This window comes from Notolepis coatsorum (genome assembly GCF_963971535.1).
Source record: "Notolepis coatsorum genome assembly, chromosome: 1".
Classification (NCBI taxonomy): domain Eukaryota; kingdom Metazoa; phylum Chordata; class Actinopteri; order Aulopiformes; family Paralepididae; genus Notolepis; species Notolepis coatsorum.
Genome location: NC_140165.1, coordinates 9,155,583 through 9,173,842, shown reverse-complemented (window position 1 = coordinate 9,173,842; position 18,260 = coordinate 9,155,583). Strand labels below are relative to the sequence as shown.

At 41.9% G+C, this 18,260-nt stretch overlaps 1 protein-coding gene across 3 annotated transcripts in view; it reads right to left on the bottom strand.

The window, feature by feature from the left end:
* Positions 1-18,260, bottom strand: part of dzip1 (DAZ interacting zinc finger protein 1) — a 40,201-nt gene that overhangs the window by 10,097 nt on the left and 11,844 nt on the right. For 2 of the 3 annotated variants that reach the window (XM_084331608.1, XM_084331606.1), the window contains exons 7-13: positions 18,173-18,260; positions 16,670-16,732; positions 15,170-15,298; positions 5,275-5,323; positions 5,032-5,085; positions 3,259-3,321; positions 2,243-2,457 (exon numbers count right to left, since the gene is read on the bottom strand). The exon at positions 18,173-18,260 is cut by the window's right edge and continues 50 nt beyond it. In XM_084331608.1, coding sequence (XP_084187734.1) covers positions 2,243-2,457; positions 3,259-3,321; positions 5,032-5,085; positions 5,275-5,323; positions 15,170-15,298; positions 16,670-16,732; positions 18,173-18,260 — 661 coding nt within the window. The remainder of the gene's footprint in view (positions 1-2,242; positions 2,458-3,258; positions 3,322-5,031; positions 5,086-5,274; positions 5,324-15,169; positions 15,299-16,669; positions 16,733-18,172) is intronic. The other variant, XM_084331607.1, reaches the window with a different exon arrangement.

Sequence of the window (18,260 nt, the reverse complement as noted above, 5' to 3'; positions counted from 1 at the left end):
GCATCTCAGTTTAGGACTCTGAATCTCAGTTTAGTACTCTGCATCTCAGTTTAGTACTCTGAATCTCAGTTTAGTACTCTGAATCTCAGTTTAGGACTCTGCATCTCAGTTTAGGACTCTGCATCTCAGTTTAGGACTCTGAATCACAGTTTAGTACTCTGAATCTCAGTTTAGGACTCTGCATCTCAGTTTAGGACTCTGCATCTCAGTTTAGTACTCTGAATCTCAGTTTAGTACTCTGAATCTCAGTTTAGTACTCTGAATCTCAGTTTAGGACTCTGCATCTCAGTTTAGGACTCTGCATCTCAGTTTAGTACTCTGAATCTCAGTTTAGGACTCTGCATCTCAGTTTAGGACTCTGCATCTCAGTTTAGTACTCTGAATCTCAGTTTAGTACTCTGAATCTCAGTTTAGTACTCTGAATCTCAGTTTAGTACTCTGCATCTCAGTTTAGTACTCTGGATCTCAGTTTAGTACTCTGCATCTCAGTTTAGGACTCTGCATCTCAGTTTAGGACTCTGAATCACAGTTTAGTACTCTGAATCTCAGTTTAGTACTCTGCATCTCAGTTTAGGACTCTGCATCTCAGGCTGAGGTTACACCTTCGTATCATCTTCGTATTGTTTTCTTATACGCATCGCCGCGTATCGCCGCGACGTCATGCGCCTCGAGTCACACTTTCGTTTTTTTTTCGTTTTTGTCAGCCAAGCACACTGATGTAGTACACTGCCAAAGCAGTAGGTGGCAGTAGGTGGCAAACATGAAGGCAATTTCAACCAATCAGAACGAATGTGCCAATACACTTCCTGGTGGAAGCTCCACCAGAAAATGTCAATAAGGCAGCCTATGCCGCGCCACCATCTTGTTTACTCAATGCAGCAATAATTTTCCAGCAAAGCCTAATAAAAGTGCAATAAACAAAACGGATACATTCACTGTGTGTTCTGCTTGTCATTTGTTGATGAAACAAAACTAACATCAACACAAGTGACCACCAAGAGCGGATAGTTTTAGTCTAAAAACGATCGGTAGCATTGTTAGGGCTAGAAGCTAGCATTGTGGCTAGAAGCTAACGTTAGCTCACGCTACTTAGCCAGCACGAAACTGATGATATCGCGAGCTATCAGTAGTTAGATAACATTAGAGACAACGCTGTGTGTATTAAACAAAGGTGAATAGATGACTGGGCCATTTTGTTTAATGCTTGTTAAGTTGAAAGAGGAACTCTGAGCTAACAGGGTCTGAATCCTGATAGCTCACGTTAGCCAGCTCATGCAATCGGTAATGCTAGCAGAATGAATGGATGTAAACTTTATTTAACATATTGCATATGGGTACAATACAATACGGCTCAATACAAACAATTGTTAAGGGAATGCAGACTGTTGTAGCTTGGACTGGGGTCCTTATAACAATAACTTGACAACACATGGTAGCTGAAGCTATTTGGGACACGGAGCTCTGCCTCTGTCCCAAACACACACACACTGTACACAGGAAGGGCACGCAGATGGTATCTACTGCGCATGGGCGTTTTCGCAACAACTGCTCCGTGCTGACTACACGCTGTATTCCTGGCGTTTTTTTTGCGTATCTCCAAACGCAAACACAATTTTGCGTTTCAGCCGTATCCACAAAAAAACGCCAAAAAACGCGTTTCTGTGTAGATAGGACATGATACGTCGTCAAAAACGTATAAAAAAACGCCAGGAATACACTAGTCTAACCTCAGCCTCAGTTTAGGACTCTGCATCTCAGTTTAGGACTCTGAATCTCAGTTTAGTACTCTGAATCTCAGTTTAGTACTCTGCATCTCAGTTTAGGACTCTGCATCTCAGTTTAGGACTCTGAATCACAGTTTAGTACTCTGGATCTCAGTTTAGTACTCTGAATCTCAGTTTAGTACTCTGCATCTCAGTTTAGGACTCTGCATCTCAGTTTAGGACTCTGCATCTCAGTTTAGGACTCTGAATCTCAGTTTAGTACTCTGAATCTCAGTTTAGTACTCTGCATCTCAGTTTAGGACTCTGCATCTCAGTTTAGGACTCTGAATCACAGTTTAATACTCTGCATCTCAGTTTAGGACTCTGCATCACAGTTTAGGACTCTGAATCTGAGTTTAGGAGTCTGAACCTGAGTTTAGGACTCCCTACTTTTATGGCATTTTTTCCCTTTGAGATCTAACATACCAAAAATGTCAGAATCTCACAGATAGTCACCAAAGTAAACACTGGCTACATACAGGGTTGACCCCGAGCTCCCCCAGCTTCTCCAGGAGAGCCTGCTCCAGCGCCGGGCGCAGCTCCCTCTTGAGGTGGGGGTTGTTCCTGAGGCTGCGGGTGGTGGTGGAGGGGGCGGCGGCCACCGGCTGCTTCTTCACCTCTGGCCTCCTGACCTCTGCCCTCCTGACCTCTGGCCTCCTGACCGCCGGCCTCCTCTCGGAAAGGCTGCTCGAGTCTGGAGAGGAAACATACACACACGGCGCGAGCGCGTTCCTTTCATCCACCACTTATTACAAGGGTTCGAGCGCAAGGAAGGAGACACGGGCAAGAAGTGTGACGAGGATGAAAATGGGGATGAGGAAGGCGACATGCACGCCGCGCGTGACGTTCAGCACTAGTAGCGACATGCTGCAGATTCAGGCCGAGGCGTATGGAGGCTAGAGGGGAGAGGCTGGACTGCAGAGGGCGGAGGCAGAAGAGGCTCGGTGCTTATTTGCAACAAGAACAGCTGAACGGTGGCTGATGGACTCCAGAGAATATGATGACCACTGATGCTGACATGGCAGGATTCACAGACCGTCACAGACCAGGGCCTGGGTTTCCCCCGAAAAACATCTCCGTACTAAGATTATTTTAGTTCCGTTGCTAGCGGGGGTCGGGATCCATTCACTCTCGATTTAATGAATACGGGGAGTGGATTTTCTTTCAAATTCAAATACTGAAAAAGATTTGGCACTAGTAAAAGGTTGCATCGTCCAACCTATTGATGAAGAAATGAGAATGAAGCAAGCCGTGCACTGTACACAGCAATATTCTCTATTCACATTTTTTTTTTTTTTAAATCAATTGAATTGAGTGAATCGGTCCCAACCCTGGTTGCTAGGGAGACTAGGATGATCTTATTCCCGAGACGATTTAGGGAATCCCAGCCCCAGAGCAGAGCGCTACACCCATGCAGAGAGCATGCAGTCGACCGACACGCTCTGTCTGCCGCTTCTGCCGTTTTTTTTTTTTTTTTTATGTATTTCTTTTTTACCTTTCTCCTCCTCCGACAGCTCCTCTATGGGATCCAGCTTAGGAGGAGCAGAGGGGGGCTGCTCTGGGGTTGGACAGCACAGGGAGAGGTCAAGAGGTCAGGGGGAGGTCAAGGGTCAGACAGAAAGAGGAGCTGATAGGGAGGGGGACTAAAACACACATGCTCTATTTGGTTCTCGTGGTGCCGTTTTAAATGACTCCTGGGCGTCCAGTGTTTCCCATGCGCTCTTCGCTCCCAAGCGGCTTTGTGGGGGTTAGGGGGGCCGGGACGGGCAAGGTGACACGGAGCCCAACAGCGGTGGAGAATGTGTGCGGAAGCAATGCAATTTTAATGCGTTATTGATCCGTTTCGGGAGTCTATTTGTGGTGGGCCTGGTGAGCCCGTGAGCCACCACCAATAAGTCTAATGCACGGGAAACACGTCGTTTTTTCGAGCTCCCGCGAGTCGACGTGTAAATCTGCTGTATCGAGTACTCAAGGATGCCACGCAGCTGCTAGGAACCTGCGTGATGACATCGTGCAGTCGGGGGGTCGGGGAGGTCAAAGGCTCTGCTGTAATGGCATCACAATGGGAGCTCCGCCCACTGCTGTTCAGAAATGCAGTTTTTGGCCCAAAGGTTTCAGCCACTCTCCTCACAAAAAGGCAAAGTCTAAAACCATACTTTCAATTGGTAGATCAAACAATCACTCAAATTGGGCGGCCGGGTAGCGCAGCGGACCAAGCGTCTGTCTACCACCGCAGAGACAGTGGGATCGAATCCGGCTGCCGCGGTACCTCCGGCTTGGGTCGGTCGTCCGTACTGACACAATTGGCAGTGTCAGCGGGTGGAAAGCCGGTGGGTGGTGTTCTGGTCGTTGTAAACAGCGACTCCTACAGGCCGGTCAGGTCACCTGCACAGCGAGGGAGGGAACTGGGGAAGGTAGTGTGAGCCTCCCACGCGTTACACTTCCCCAGTGAGAGTCCTCGCTGTCAGGTGAAAAGATGCTGCTGGCTGACTCCACATGTATTGGAGGAAGCATGTGATAGACTTCAGGGCTCCCTAGACCGGCAAGTGGGGGGCAAATGCGAGCAACGACCAGGAAGGAGAGGGGGGAATTGGCATAACGACTAAAATTGGGATGGGAGAAAAATACAGAAAAATAGGAGGAGAAAAAGTAGATAAAAAAAGAATCACTCAAATTGTAGCCAACCCCTGTGTGCACACCATGGCAGTTGTGGGCTGATGATTGGTTGGAGAAATGTCTGTCATTCAAGTGGCCACTCCCCTCAAATAGGTCTTTGCATCCAAACATTGCCCCAAGTCTGGACTACAACCCTGTGGGATCTGATTATTCTTTCCGTTTTGGGACTTTTGAGTTTTTTTTATCAAAAAGTGATGGATGCGCCGTCAAGTATTCTGAATCCAGTGCGGCCAAAACGTCAGTCAAGGCGCAAGCATTCTCGCGCTGCTATTGATTGATTATTGCCATGCCGGGTCAAGTGATTACAGGAAGTTCTGGTAACAAAATTATTCTCTTTTTATTTTATTTTTCTTTACAAAATTGTATATATTTTTTCTAAATTCTTTTTCATGTTTTAGACCATCTCACAGAGGTGGAATATGCAATTAAAATACACATTGGCTCTACTACCAAAAAAAAGAAAAAAAAAATCTGTGAGGGCAGAAACACGTTTGGCCTCCCCAGTACAGTAGTATTGTAGACTAAACTACGCAGTGGAGTAGTATTGTAGACTAAACTACGCAGTGGTCATGATAGCTTTCTACAAACTTACCAAGTTGAACTTTCTTTGATTTGGGCTCTGGTGCTGGACGTGCAGTGACAATCACTGAAACACAGGGAGTAGGAACAGTACATTCAGCTCATTCTGGACTGTAGATGTAGAACTTTACAAACCAATCTTTACCCAATTTAGTCTATTTAGAATACTGATGATGCCATTGTCTATTTCGAAACGTTTGTATTCACACGACAATACAACCAAGCGTGAAAGCTGACTTTAAAAAATAATCCATACCTGGAACTTCAACCACTTTGGTAGGCGGATTCGAGGAAATGTTCTTTATCTGCAAGACAAAAAGACAAAAGAAGATCATGAAATGTATATTTTTTGTAGTTTTAATGCGTGTCTCTGATCAATGCCAGCAAACCAATGTCAGTGTCCAACCACTAAATTGTATGGTATGTACAAAGACGAAAGGGTGAATTTTCTTGGATACATAATTTTGGCTTCCTATGCAGGAGGACCAGGACGCGTCTATTCGAAAGGCAACCGGTTCATGCATTTTGCAAATCTGATTGGCCACTGACGTTTCTGGTCATGTGACATGTGCGCCCAAAAGCTTCTATCCCCAGGCCATCAGGCTGCTAAACGAACAATAATCGCTAAACGAACAATAATCACTATGCAACAACCATCAAATGCACACAGCACACACACCCACACGCACACACTCACTCAAACAAACAACACACTGCAGCACCCACTCTCCACACTTTAGATCACACAAACACACTTACACTTTATATTTATTGATAAAGGATTTGCACTACAACTCGTACACCTACTGTGAATTGTACCTAAATTGCACCTCGTCCCATTTCTCCATTTCTGCCTTGCACTATATAGTATTGTATATTAGTACACTGCACAGTACTGTATATTGTATGGTAACTACGTCTATTCTGCATCGAACATTGTACATATGTCTAAACTGAACACTGTGACCTCTTTTTTTTACTTCTAATTTTACTATGTTTTTATTTCATACTTATCTTGTCTTGCACAGTCTCTGGAGAGCAACAGTAAGAAGCATTTTGTACAAAAGTATTCTGTACTTCTGTATGACAACTATTAAAGAAACTTGAAACTTGAACTTGAAACATTTCCACCTCGACCAGCAGCAAACTACCTAATGCCTAGTTTATCACTGGTTAAGCTTAGGCGATTCTTTCGAAGTAGGTTAAGGTTAGAGTTTGGAATCAGGGCTGGCGTTCTATCACCCTGCTCTAAGACAAACTCTAACCTTAACCAACTTCGAAAGAGTCGCCTAAGCTTAACCGGTGAAAGAACTTGCCGTCACACGATTGGTGCGACCAGAAACAGCAGTGGCCAATCAGAGCGCAAAACGCGAACGCGGAAGCATCAACCGGTTGCCTTTCGAATAGACACATCACACATGTAACGGAGGTACCGCATGTCTATCCACAGTCACGAGGGACTTGTATAGTGAAGTGACTGTGGACGTTAAGCGGTACTGCAAGTTAAACTCACTCCCCAGAGGCATCCAGACCCAGTACTTAGAAGTGAATTCACCTCTCGGTACAGTGGTCTGTGATGCCCGGGTTCAACTCCCACTCAGGGCGATCCCTTAACAGGGGTTGAATCTAAACACAATGCAGAGCGAGATCACACCGGCTACACACACATGTACAGTATTAGTGAGTCACGATCGCATAACACAATCACAGCCAGCGGAGCAAATACAGGATATCCTTAACAAGGGCTGACCTTTCCTCTCACTTCCTCTCCATCAAGTCCTTCTGGGCCGTGCTGTGTGTGTGTATGTATTCAGGCCTACTATCCATTTACCATCTAACTATAAAGGAAGTCATCGCCGTCTGCATGTGCGTGTCCGTCTGTCCTTTCCACAGGGTTCCCACAGACATTGCAAAATGAAATCCAAGGACTTTTAAGTACTTTTCCAAGCACTATTTTTGCTTTTCAAGGATGTCACTCGAAGGATACAATTCACTTTTAAATGTTTTTCTTTTTTTTAAAGCATCTTCTTGGCCTGCTCGCCAGCTAGAGAATCACACGCGAAGAAATGAGGGAGAGCAGTTGGAGCGTGTGAGACAGCTACGAATTTGGTGTAGAATTTGGTGCCATTTGGCCAGATGGTGGCGCTATAGACTGCCGCACTTCCGCGTTACTACTCCCGAACTCCGCATGCGCAGATTGATGAACCTAGATCTCTGGACAATCCAGAGAGACTCCGTGGGCCATCTGCGCATGCAGAGTTCGGGAGTAGGTGCGGAAAAGTGACTATGGCTCAGTCGAGAAAGCGCCGATCGACTTGGGCTTGGTCTCTCCGTGTTCAGGAGACTCAGGCGTATAAAGTCTATATTGGATCACGTCTCCCGCACCCCCCCACAGCCGTAGCTACAACCACTTAATGTCAAGGCTCTCATCCACATTCATTCATTTTCTACCCCCGCTCTCTCACTGACTGTTACACTGGTGAGTAATATAGTAGCACACTCAGTCTCTATGGGGCAAGAAAGTAACAGTATGGTTATGGTAGTGAATTCCCAGACCCCCCCCCCCACACACACACACACACAAATTGTCTGTGTTTTTATAATGATGTGTTCCTTAGAATGGCAGGCCAGTTAGGGCACCTTGTGTATACTGCACCTTGTGTATACCGTTTACTTTTACTCATAGTATATATTCAGATAAAAATGTATTGTTTGGAATTTTCAAAAGATCAATCACTATGTGGACTGCTGGGAAACTGCTGGGAAACAAGATGGCTGCCTGAACTAAGAGCTCTACACTGTCTCAGTGATTAAATTTGCAATTCTTACCTCCACTCAAGGACAATTTCAATAATTTTGTTTCAACTTAAATTAAGTAAAGGCTTTTGATAAAACGTGGTGATTTGCAAGATGGCAACAACAAGGAAAGGCCAGCGAAACAAACCAGATGTCGACGTCGACGACCAAACAATTGAAACAGACAATGACCCCACGCTGGTCGAAATTATGTCAGAGTTAAAATCTCAACGCATTGCAATATTGGGCCGATTAGACGGTATCGATACTCGTCTGGAAAAGGTGACAAACCAAGTATCGGCGACTAAAGAAGGACTGACTAAAACAAACAAAGCAGTCGACAAACACAAGCAGCGCCTGGATGAGGCGGAAGAGAGGATTTCTGCACTAGAGGACAACCTGCAAACAACCCAGCGAGAGTTACACCGAGCCGAAAAGACATTGAGAACAATGGAGATGAAAACGGATGAGTTGGAAAACAGAGGGAGGAGGAAAAATCTGGTTTTGCTGGGGCTTCCAGAGAAATCGGAGGGTGACCAAACTCTACCTGAGTATATTCAGCAAAAACTACCCAACTGGCTCAAGCTTTCATTGGAAAAAACACTCGACCTGGAACAAGTGTTTCGCCCAGCGCGACCACAATCACAACCACACGCTGGGAAATATCCCAGACCAGTCCTAATCCGCTTTTTACGAATCGGGGACAAAGAGCTGATCCTACAAGCAGCAAAGAAATCTACAATCACAGAGGGGGAAGCCAAACTCACCATTCGCCAGGACCTGCCCACAGAGGTACGTCGAAGACGCAGAGAATTCGACCGGATGACCAAGATATTCATCGAAAAGGGCATGTTTCGAGGATTTGCATACCCTCACCGGCTTCGAATCCTCCATAAAAACAAAATTGTCCTGTTTGACGATCCAAAAGAGGCAGAATCATTCGCCGACGAGCTGGACTGAGGTTTGCCTCGTAAACCGTTACCCATGGTGGAGGTAAGAAGATGACATTTACGTTTTTTTTTTGTTTTTTTGCACCCCCTCATTATGACTGTTATAATACGGACAAATCACTTGACTTTGAAACCCCAGAGGAAGGGGTATTGATTTGCCAATACAGTCGCGATCGGCTGTTATTTCTTTTCTCCTCAACGTGTATATTTACTGTCTGGCAGCGGTACTTCCTGCAACAACGTGTGACGTCATACGGACGATACCATGACTAAAGGAAGGGAGGGGGGTACAAGGAATGGCACGAATTTAACATGCATCTGTTTTGCACTGATATTTTTCTCTCAAACATTAGAAGGTCACAATGACTGAATGGTAAAAAGTATGTGGAGAGGAGAACTCTCAACAGTATAAGAAAAAAAAGAAAAAAAAAGAAAAAAAAGTCTGCCTAATAAGAAACACCCCTCACCATTCAGTAATATCAGGTGACCAACTCATATTTAACAACATGGGGGGAAGTGAAGAGGGGAGGGGGTGTAAAGAGAAATACAAATAAATAAAAGGAAGTTATTACACTGAAGACAAGAGCTCCAGGGGCCAATATAAGAAAGATTTAATTCTTTTTCAGTTATTTTGTTTTTTCCATTATTGTTTCTCTATGGCCTACTAGGAGTAAGGGGGTAAATGTCGTGGTTCAGAAAACCATGGCTGGGGTGGGTTGATGTATTTCATGTATGTTTTTTATTCTATGTATGTGTATTCTATGTATGTTTTGTGTTCTATGTTTTTTGGTCATGTTTATTAATAAAAGTAATGGCAATATTTTCGAGGCAAATGTATACAGTCATAGATACTCCTCAAAGATTGTACCAACTACCATGTCAGATATAATTATAAATTCGTGGAACATTAAAGGCTTGGGAAATCCTATTAAAAGGAAAAAAATGTTATCCCTTCTAAAAGAAAACAAAGTAGATGTGGCTTTTTTACAAGAAACATATTTGTCAGACACTGAACACGCAAAGTTAAAAAGAGAATGGGTAGGTCAGGTCTATTTCTCATCATATAAAAGTCATAGCAGGGGAACGGCTATTTTGATTAACAAAACAATACCATTTACAGTAGAAAAAACAATTACAGACCCAAACGGACGGTTTGTCTTGGTGTCAGGCTGCATTTGGGGAACATCCATTACTTTTTTGAACATTTATGCCCCCAATGCCGATGAACCCACATTTATGTCTGACATGGTGTTGCTGTTCAATGAAAACTGTAAAGGTTTTGGAGTGATGGCGGGAGATTTTAATCTGACAATGACAGCATTGGATAAGTCTAGTCAAACTAACCATAGCTCCAAATCCTCAAAAGTTCTTCAAGGGTTATGTGCAGAAAGTGGCCTAATTGATGTCTGGCGTGAATTACATCCAGGCATTAAAGACTACAGCTTCTTCTCAAATGTACATAACTCATATAGTAGAATAGACTATGCCTTTATTTACTCAAAATATATATACATGATAAAGGAATGTGAAATTAGCCCAATCATTTTATCAGATCATGCCAGAATATGCATGACTATTCAGTTTAATAGGAACAACTCGTTCACCAAACAATGGAAATTTGATAATTCATTACTCCAAGATGAAGAATTTAAAGTAAAAACGCGAACATGGATTACAAACTACATAAAGGAAAATAATGACCCCCTCATTGACCCTAACATTATCTGGGAGGCTGCAAAAGCCACTTTAAGAGGACTAATAATTTCATATGGTTCATTTAAAAAGCGAGTAAAAAGAGCACAAGCACAAGAACTTGAGAGAGAAGTAATAAGATGTGAAGCACTTCATAAGACAGCGTCTACAGAGGACAATTGGAGACAATTAATTGTGGCCAGGGCCAAATTAAACCTTAATATTTCAAACGAAATTACAACAAAAATGAATTACGTTAGACAAAAGCATTACGAATTTGGCAATAAACCAAGTAAATTACTGGCCCATCAATTAAAGAAAGAACAAACTGAAAGAACTATTAAAGCAATTAATCTCAATGATAATATAACATATCAACCTAAAGAGATTAATCAAGCTTTCTTTGAATTCTACAATACACTTTACAAATCTCAAAGTTCTCATTCACAAGAACAACTGGACCAGTACTTACAAAATAAGAAATTGTCAAAATTGTCTGAATTAGACCAGCAATATCTTAACTCATCATTTACAAAAGAAGAGGTTTTGGCCACAATTAAGTTAATGCCCATAAATAAAAGCCCAGGACCAGATGGTTTTTCTGCTGAATTTTATAAAGAATTTTGGACTGAACTTCATCCCATTTTTATGGCAATGATGTATAATTTCTGTCACAATAGAATACTCCCTCAATCAATGAACCTAGCACATATCACAGTATTGCACAAAAGTGGCAAAGATCCTTTAAATTGTTCATCATATAGACCTATTAGTCTTTTAGATCACGATTACAAGATTATAACCAAATTATTAGCAAAAAGACTAGAAGATATTTTGCCTAAATTGATTAATCCAGACCAATCGGGTTTCATAAAAGGGAGATATTCTGCTGACAATATAAGGAGACTTTTAAATGTAATAAACCATTTGGACACCAGTCGGAGCCCTTCTCTGCTCCTATCACTGGACGCAGAGAAGGCCTTCGATAGGGTTGAATGGAACTTTCTTTTTTCTATACTTGACAAGCTTAATATGGGACCAAACTTTATCGCTTGGATTAAAGCAATCTATAAAAATCCTAAAGCAGCTGTCATTACCAATGGAGCTTCCTCTGATTTTTTTACACTAACGAGAGGGACAAGACAAGGATGCCCACTGTCGAGTTCACTCTTCGCGATGGTGATTGAATTGCTGGCGTCATGTGTACGAGACAATATTCACATTAAAGGACTGAAAATGAATAAGGAGGAACATAAAATATCCTTATACGCAGATGACATTATTTTATACATAAAAGACCCAGAACAGTCCTTATCACACTTATATAACGAAATAGAACAATTTGGAAAATACTCTGGATATAAGTTAAACTTTAATAAATCAAATGCTTGTCTCCTGCATATGACCCCAACCGAAACGATGTATAAAACATATCCCTTTAATTGGTCTCCAGAAGGGTTTAAATATTTGGGAATAAACATTACACCGCAATTAGATAACTTGTACAGGGAAAACTATTGTCCTCTTATAGAAAAGATAAAAACTGATCTGTGTAAATGGTCCACGCTCCCATTATCTCTGCTGGGAAGAATAAATGTAATAAGAATGAACGTCCTTCCAAGACTAAATTTCCTTTTTCAAATGTTACCATGTTACTTATCTACAGAATTTTTCAAATCTATGAATAGACCCATCTCAAAATTTATTTGGTGCAACAAAATGCCTAGGATAAAGTTATTGACACTTATGAAACCAGAATCCATGGGAGGTCTCGGTCTCCCCAACCTCCAACATTATTTTTGGTCAGCCCAATTAAGAAATGTACTGTCATGGTCGTTGGGAAGACGGGACTCACAGTGGTTTCAGTTAGAAGCTAAATTTGTTGACCCGTTACCATTGGACTCTCTCATATTTATAAAACAATTTAAAAAGATAAGAAACATAGGTAATTGCTTCACTGTTTTTAACACACTATGTGCTTGGAAGGACTGCTCAAAAAAACTGGGTATCACCAATTGTACCTCCATATACTCTCCTATCTATCACAATCCTGATCTAGATAAACATCTAAGATCAATTAATATACTCAAATGGGCTCAGTTGGGGATAAGTCAATTCAAAGACCTGTTTCATACAAATATGCAGTTAAAATCATTTATGGATTTAAGAACAGAATATGCCATCCCAAATACTGATTTCTTTAAATATTTACAAATGAGAAACATTATACACATACTGAGAAGAGAAAATAAACTAAGACTAGAATTACATGAAATAGAAGAAATACTAATGTCATCGACCACAATTAAAAGTAAAATTTGTGAATTTTATGACATCCTCTCCAAAGAATGTCACTCATCTTTTTTGCCTTTGTTGAGGATCTGGGAGACAGACCTAACCATGAAATTTGTAGAAAATACATGGCTAAATATTTGTGATAGAATACACTTTCCATTTACAAGTAACAAAATCAAAGAAGCAAATTTTAAATTTATCCATAAATTGTATTTAACTCCAATAAAAATGCATAAAATGTCTAGAGATAATTCAATAAACTGTCCTAGATGTAAAACTAACGAAGGAACATTTCTACACATGTTTTGGCACTGTGATAAACTAAAACGATTCTGGAATTGTATTCATTTATTTACAAAATCTGTATTAGAAACGGAATTTGACTTGTCCCCATGTGCCTATTTACTTAATGAATTACCAGAGATCCAGATGGATCCAAGAAAATATAGACTGCTGATTGTTATAACATACTTTGCCAAGAAATGTATTCTCCTGTTTTGGAAAAATGACTCTTCGCCCACTTTTGAGATGTTTCAAGATCAGATATCCCAGCTTCTCCCATTGGAGAGATTGACCTTGGAGGAGCGCGGCCGGGGGTGGATGTTCCGGGACCTTTGGTCTCCGCTGTTTTCTCGATTGAGCAGGGGGGCTGTTGATTGATACGGCTAGTGGCGGTATGTGAATATATCCGCATGCTGTCGCTGGCCGTGTCGATTGGTGGCTTTGCTGTTTGGTTGGGGGAGGGGTGGGGGCCGGGGGTCTTGGGATGTCTATCCCCGGTTGTGTATTTTTTGGAGGTGGGTTTCCCTAATGGAAGAAGTTGTACAACAGACGCGTAAGAGGCCTGTCTGTTGTATAACAATGATGTTGTTGTTGTCATTGTTGTTATTATTTATTATTGTTTATTTAAAAATACGTATGAGAAAAAATGAACAGTGTAAACAATATCATTAACTCTGAATATAAAAATATGAGAAAAGCAAACAAGACGCGGTCTCGGACTGGTGGGGGCCCCTGATTCGAGGTCTTGGTGAATCGGAGTGTTAAAGAGGCATGATGCTCTGGCTCGCTGGGGCGCCGGATTTGGGGTCCTCACGGGGTAGGGACCTTGGTTGTCGATACTGGAGATGACGGGTGCTCAAGTAATCTCGCCTTATGGTACATACATGTGGGTATATGCATGTATATATGTATATATATGTATGTGTGTATGTATATGTATATATATATATATTCTTATTAATTTATATATTTAATTTATACATGACTATTTTATTTTTCATTATTCTGATTTAACTGATGGTTTTGTCATTGTCATTATTATTATTATTATTATTATTATTATTATTATTATTATTATTATTATTATTATTATTATTATTATTATTATTACTGTTATTGTCCTGTGATGTCTTGTTTATTAGTATTGTTATTGTATTGTATTGTCTTGTTTCATGTTGAAAAGGGAAAATAAAGAAAAACTATTTGAAAAAAAAAAAAAAAAAAATGTATTGTAACATATAATATAGACCAGGGGTCGGCAACCTGCGGCTCCGGAGCCGCATGCGACTCTTTAGCCAATCAGCTGCGGCTCCCTGGCCCAAATTTTCTTTTTAATAAAAAAAAAAAAAAATTTCTCTTATTTTGGAGATCAATGTCGACACTGAAATGAAAAAATATTTCATCAACTAAAATATACAGTACGTCACACCCCACGCCCCTCCTTGCCGTCTGCAATTGGCTAATCTTGAGTTTCCGACCCCCCAGTAAGCTGACCATGGATAAATCCAAAAAAAGGAAAGTCTGAGGAAAATAGAGGGTTTAATTCAGCGTGGACAGATTAATTTGCTTTCACGACTAACGATGCAGGCTTACCTGTATGCCTGATATGTGGTGCGAAATTAGCGAACAATGAAAAATTTATTTTTTATTTTATAGATTTTCCACAAATAAGGGAAGGACTCAAATAGAGCTGCATAGTTCAGGGTTTTATTTCAACGTCGGTCTACAGACGCCAGTGTTTTGTCTCCTCTTCTGTGTTTTATTTAAAAATACCGGTCTACACAGCCAGTATTTTTTCTCCTCTTCATAAGAGTTTGAGGTTTTCCTTTGTTATAACAGGTAAAAACAGCAATAAAAAGTCAAAAATTTTCTTTTTGTTGCTTTAAAATTCCATGAATGCAAAAAACTGTGTGCTATAAGTATAAAGTATAATAAATCGCAAATTACTTTGGGTATGCAATTGTCAGGCGTGTGTGTGTGTGTGTGTGTGTGTGTAGTGTGTGTGTGTGTGTGTGTGTGTGTGTGTGTGTGTGTGTGTGTGTATTGTGTGTGTGTGTGTGTGTGTAGTGTGTGTGTGTGTGTGTGTGGCTGTGTGTGTGTGTGTGTGTGTGTGAGTGTGTGTGTGTGTGCACAGACCTGCTGTCTCTGAGCGGTGATGGTGTGCTCCCTCTCCTGCAGCCTCCTCCCCATCTCCTGCTTCAGCCGGTGGCTGCGCTGCTCGCTCTCAGACACAGACGACCGTGTGACGCTCAGCTCGCTCAGCAGCTGGAGGAACGCGGCGGGAGGAGACAACGTTCACGGCTCGGCGAGTTCATAGTTCTCTGGCTGGCAAGAGTGTTGTGTAACATGGACACATTTATCTCTGCTCACCGATACTAATAACAAGGGTTAGACTTGAAGGAACACGCCAACATTATGGGGAAATACTAAGGCTGTCAAAGTTAACACGGTATTAGCCCGATTATATTAATGCCACTATTTTTTTTAACTCACGATTAACAAGAGTTAACACTAGACTTCCCTCAGGTGTATTGTTGATGCTCTCATTGATACTATGTTTGTTTCTGAAGTGTGTGCGTGTGTGTGTGAGATATATATAGAGAGAAAGGGGGGTGAGAGAGATGAGGAAGGGGCAAGAGAGAAAGAGAGCTGGGAGAGTGTGTGTGTGAGAGGGGGGGGGGGGGGTGGTGTGAGTCCTCAGCCCTTGTGTGTGTGAATGTAACAAGTTCCAACGTTTTCTTTCCCCTATTATTTCATGCACACTTTATTCATTGTTTTAAATTATTATTTTCTTTTAAGTTATTTTGTGCATTACTCTGTTTTGTATTTGATGCAAATTTGCAATGCATGAGGGTCATCCTTTTGTGTTAAATGGCTGCACAAAGCAAGCATTTGTTGACTCTCATGTTGATAAGAGTATTAAAACTTGGAACTTGAAAAAGATCAGTTTAAGGTAGATAAAAAAATAAATGCGATTAATTTGTGATTAATCGCGAGTTAACTATGGACAATCATGCGATTAATCGCGATTAAATATTTTAATCGATTGACAGCACTAGAAAATACGCTTACCGTCTTCTCCAGAGTAAGAAGACAAATACCGATTTCCTCTCTGTGCGTTCAGTAGAGTAGAAAGCTATCCGACTGCTAGCTAGCCTAGCTTAGCACAAATTAATGGAAGCGGATAAGGACCACTAGCCTAGCTTAAAACTCCGGAAGGTGTTTTTCGCCAACAGCTAGGCTAGGTGGTCCGTATCCGCTTAACCCTCAGAATCCTTTGTATATAAAAATGGTACAATTTCTGTTCCTCACATTCACTCACACATCCACACACCCGAACGGCAGAGTCAACAACACAAGGTGGCAACCTGCACATCTGGAGCAATTAGGGGTTAAGTGATTTGCTCAAGGACACTTCAACAACACGCTGCCTGGGAGGAGTGGGAATCGAACCAGGAACCTTCCGACTACCAGACGACAGCTCTAGCTCCTGAGCCACTGTCTCCCCGGTACATACAAAGCTCGTCGATAGAGCTAGCCTCCTCCCCGACCATTTTGCGGGTAGACCACCGCGTGGATCTTTGCTTCCCCGCATGAACGCTGCTTTAATGACATAATAACAACAGAAATACATACCAGATTCTTTTCAGACGCGTGCTGAGCCTTGACCTCGTCAATTCTGGATTCCCACTTTTTATCCTGGGAAGGAGTGAAGTGTGTCAGTCGTCCACTGTCAAATATCTTCGACATTCTGAATAGTTAAATGTAGCCTATATGTACATACTTAGTACCAACAGTTTCGCCTGTTTTATAGCAACACTACTATCACCAACATCTAAGGAGGGAGATCCCCCACTTGAACGGCCCTTCTAAGGTTTCTCCCCTCCACATTGCCTGTGGTCAGTGTGGTGCTTTTTTCCTATTGCTAGGTTATTAGTGAGTTTTTCCTTACCTTCGCGTGGGGTATGTCTGGGAGTGTTGCATTTATTTATTTTCTTTAAATTCTGAAGTTACTAATGCAAAAAAGGAAAATCACTTTTAGTGCTAATGAAATAGAGGTCTGAACTTGAGTTGAACTTGTGTACTCAAATTTGTCTGTAGTTGTTGCAATATCCCCCCCAAAAAAACACTGTGGATTAGGGATGTCCGATATTATTGGCCTACCGATATTATCGGCCGATATTGGCATTAAGATGCGGTATCGGAAAATATCGGTATCGGTTTTAATGTACTTTTTCTATAACCTTTATTTACCCAGGCAAGCAAGTAAGAACAAATTCAGATTTTATTTATTGTCAAAAGTATGCATAATGTTGTGTTAATTCCACAACAAGAGATATGTAATGTTAATTACCTGAAATTATTCAGTTTTTTGGGGGGGGGGGGGGAAACCCTGCATATATCGGTATCGGTTGATATCGGTTGATATCGGTATCGGAAATTAAGAGTTGGACAATATCGGTATATCGGTATCGGTAAAAAAGCCAATATCGAGCATCCCTTCTGTGGATCCATAGCCTGAAGACTTATGTAGTACAGGTCCAAATTTGATAAAGATCCGTTCAGAAATGGGTCTTTGGGAGAGATCCCGGTAAACCGTGTGCCAAAGAAAAGCTCTCCAGAATTCCATTTCCTCGCCCATGGCCATTCATTGGAAATGTTTTTCACTTCTGGTTTTCGCTTGTCAACCTCCACCTAGATCCCGTATTCGCACCCCCCCACATGTGGTATCATTGGAAAGCTACACTCATTGGCTACAACGCTGACCAATCATTTTCACCATCAGCGGATGACTGGCAGTTCTAGAGCGGTGGGAGTCCGGGGTGGTCATCTGACGCCTGACATATATATCGTCATGTAACTCAAGAACCGAGGCACGGATTTGGTCGAGTGAGGTGGCGTTCAAATGGCAACAAATAGATCTTTAATAATCTGTCATTTATATGTTGGGCAAAAAATACTGCCGCGAGCCGGTAGACGCTCGCAAAGTGCTGTGACTTTGTGCGTATATATGACCCGGTGCATGTTAAGCTGTTAAAGAAGACGTGTCCGGCCCATGGGGACGTTAACGTGTGTTGTCGGGCCTTACAAATGAATTAGATTAGATTTGATTTGAAATGTTTACATGAAGACACCGACCTGCTTCCTGAGCTGTTGCTCCAGCTTCTGGATGGCTTGTGTCTGGATCTCCTTGTAGTTGTCCAGGTCTCTCTCTGCCTGCCGGTGG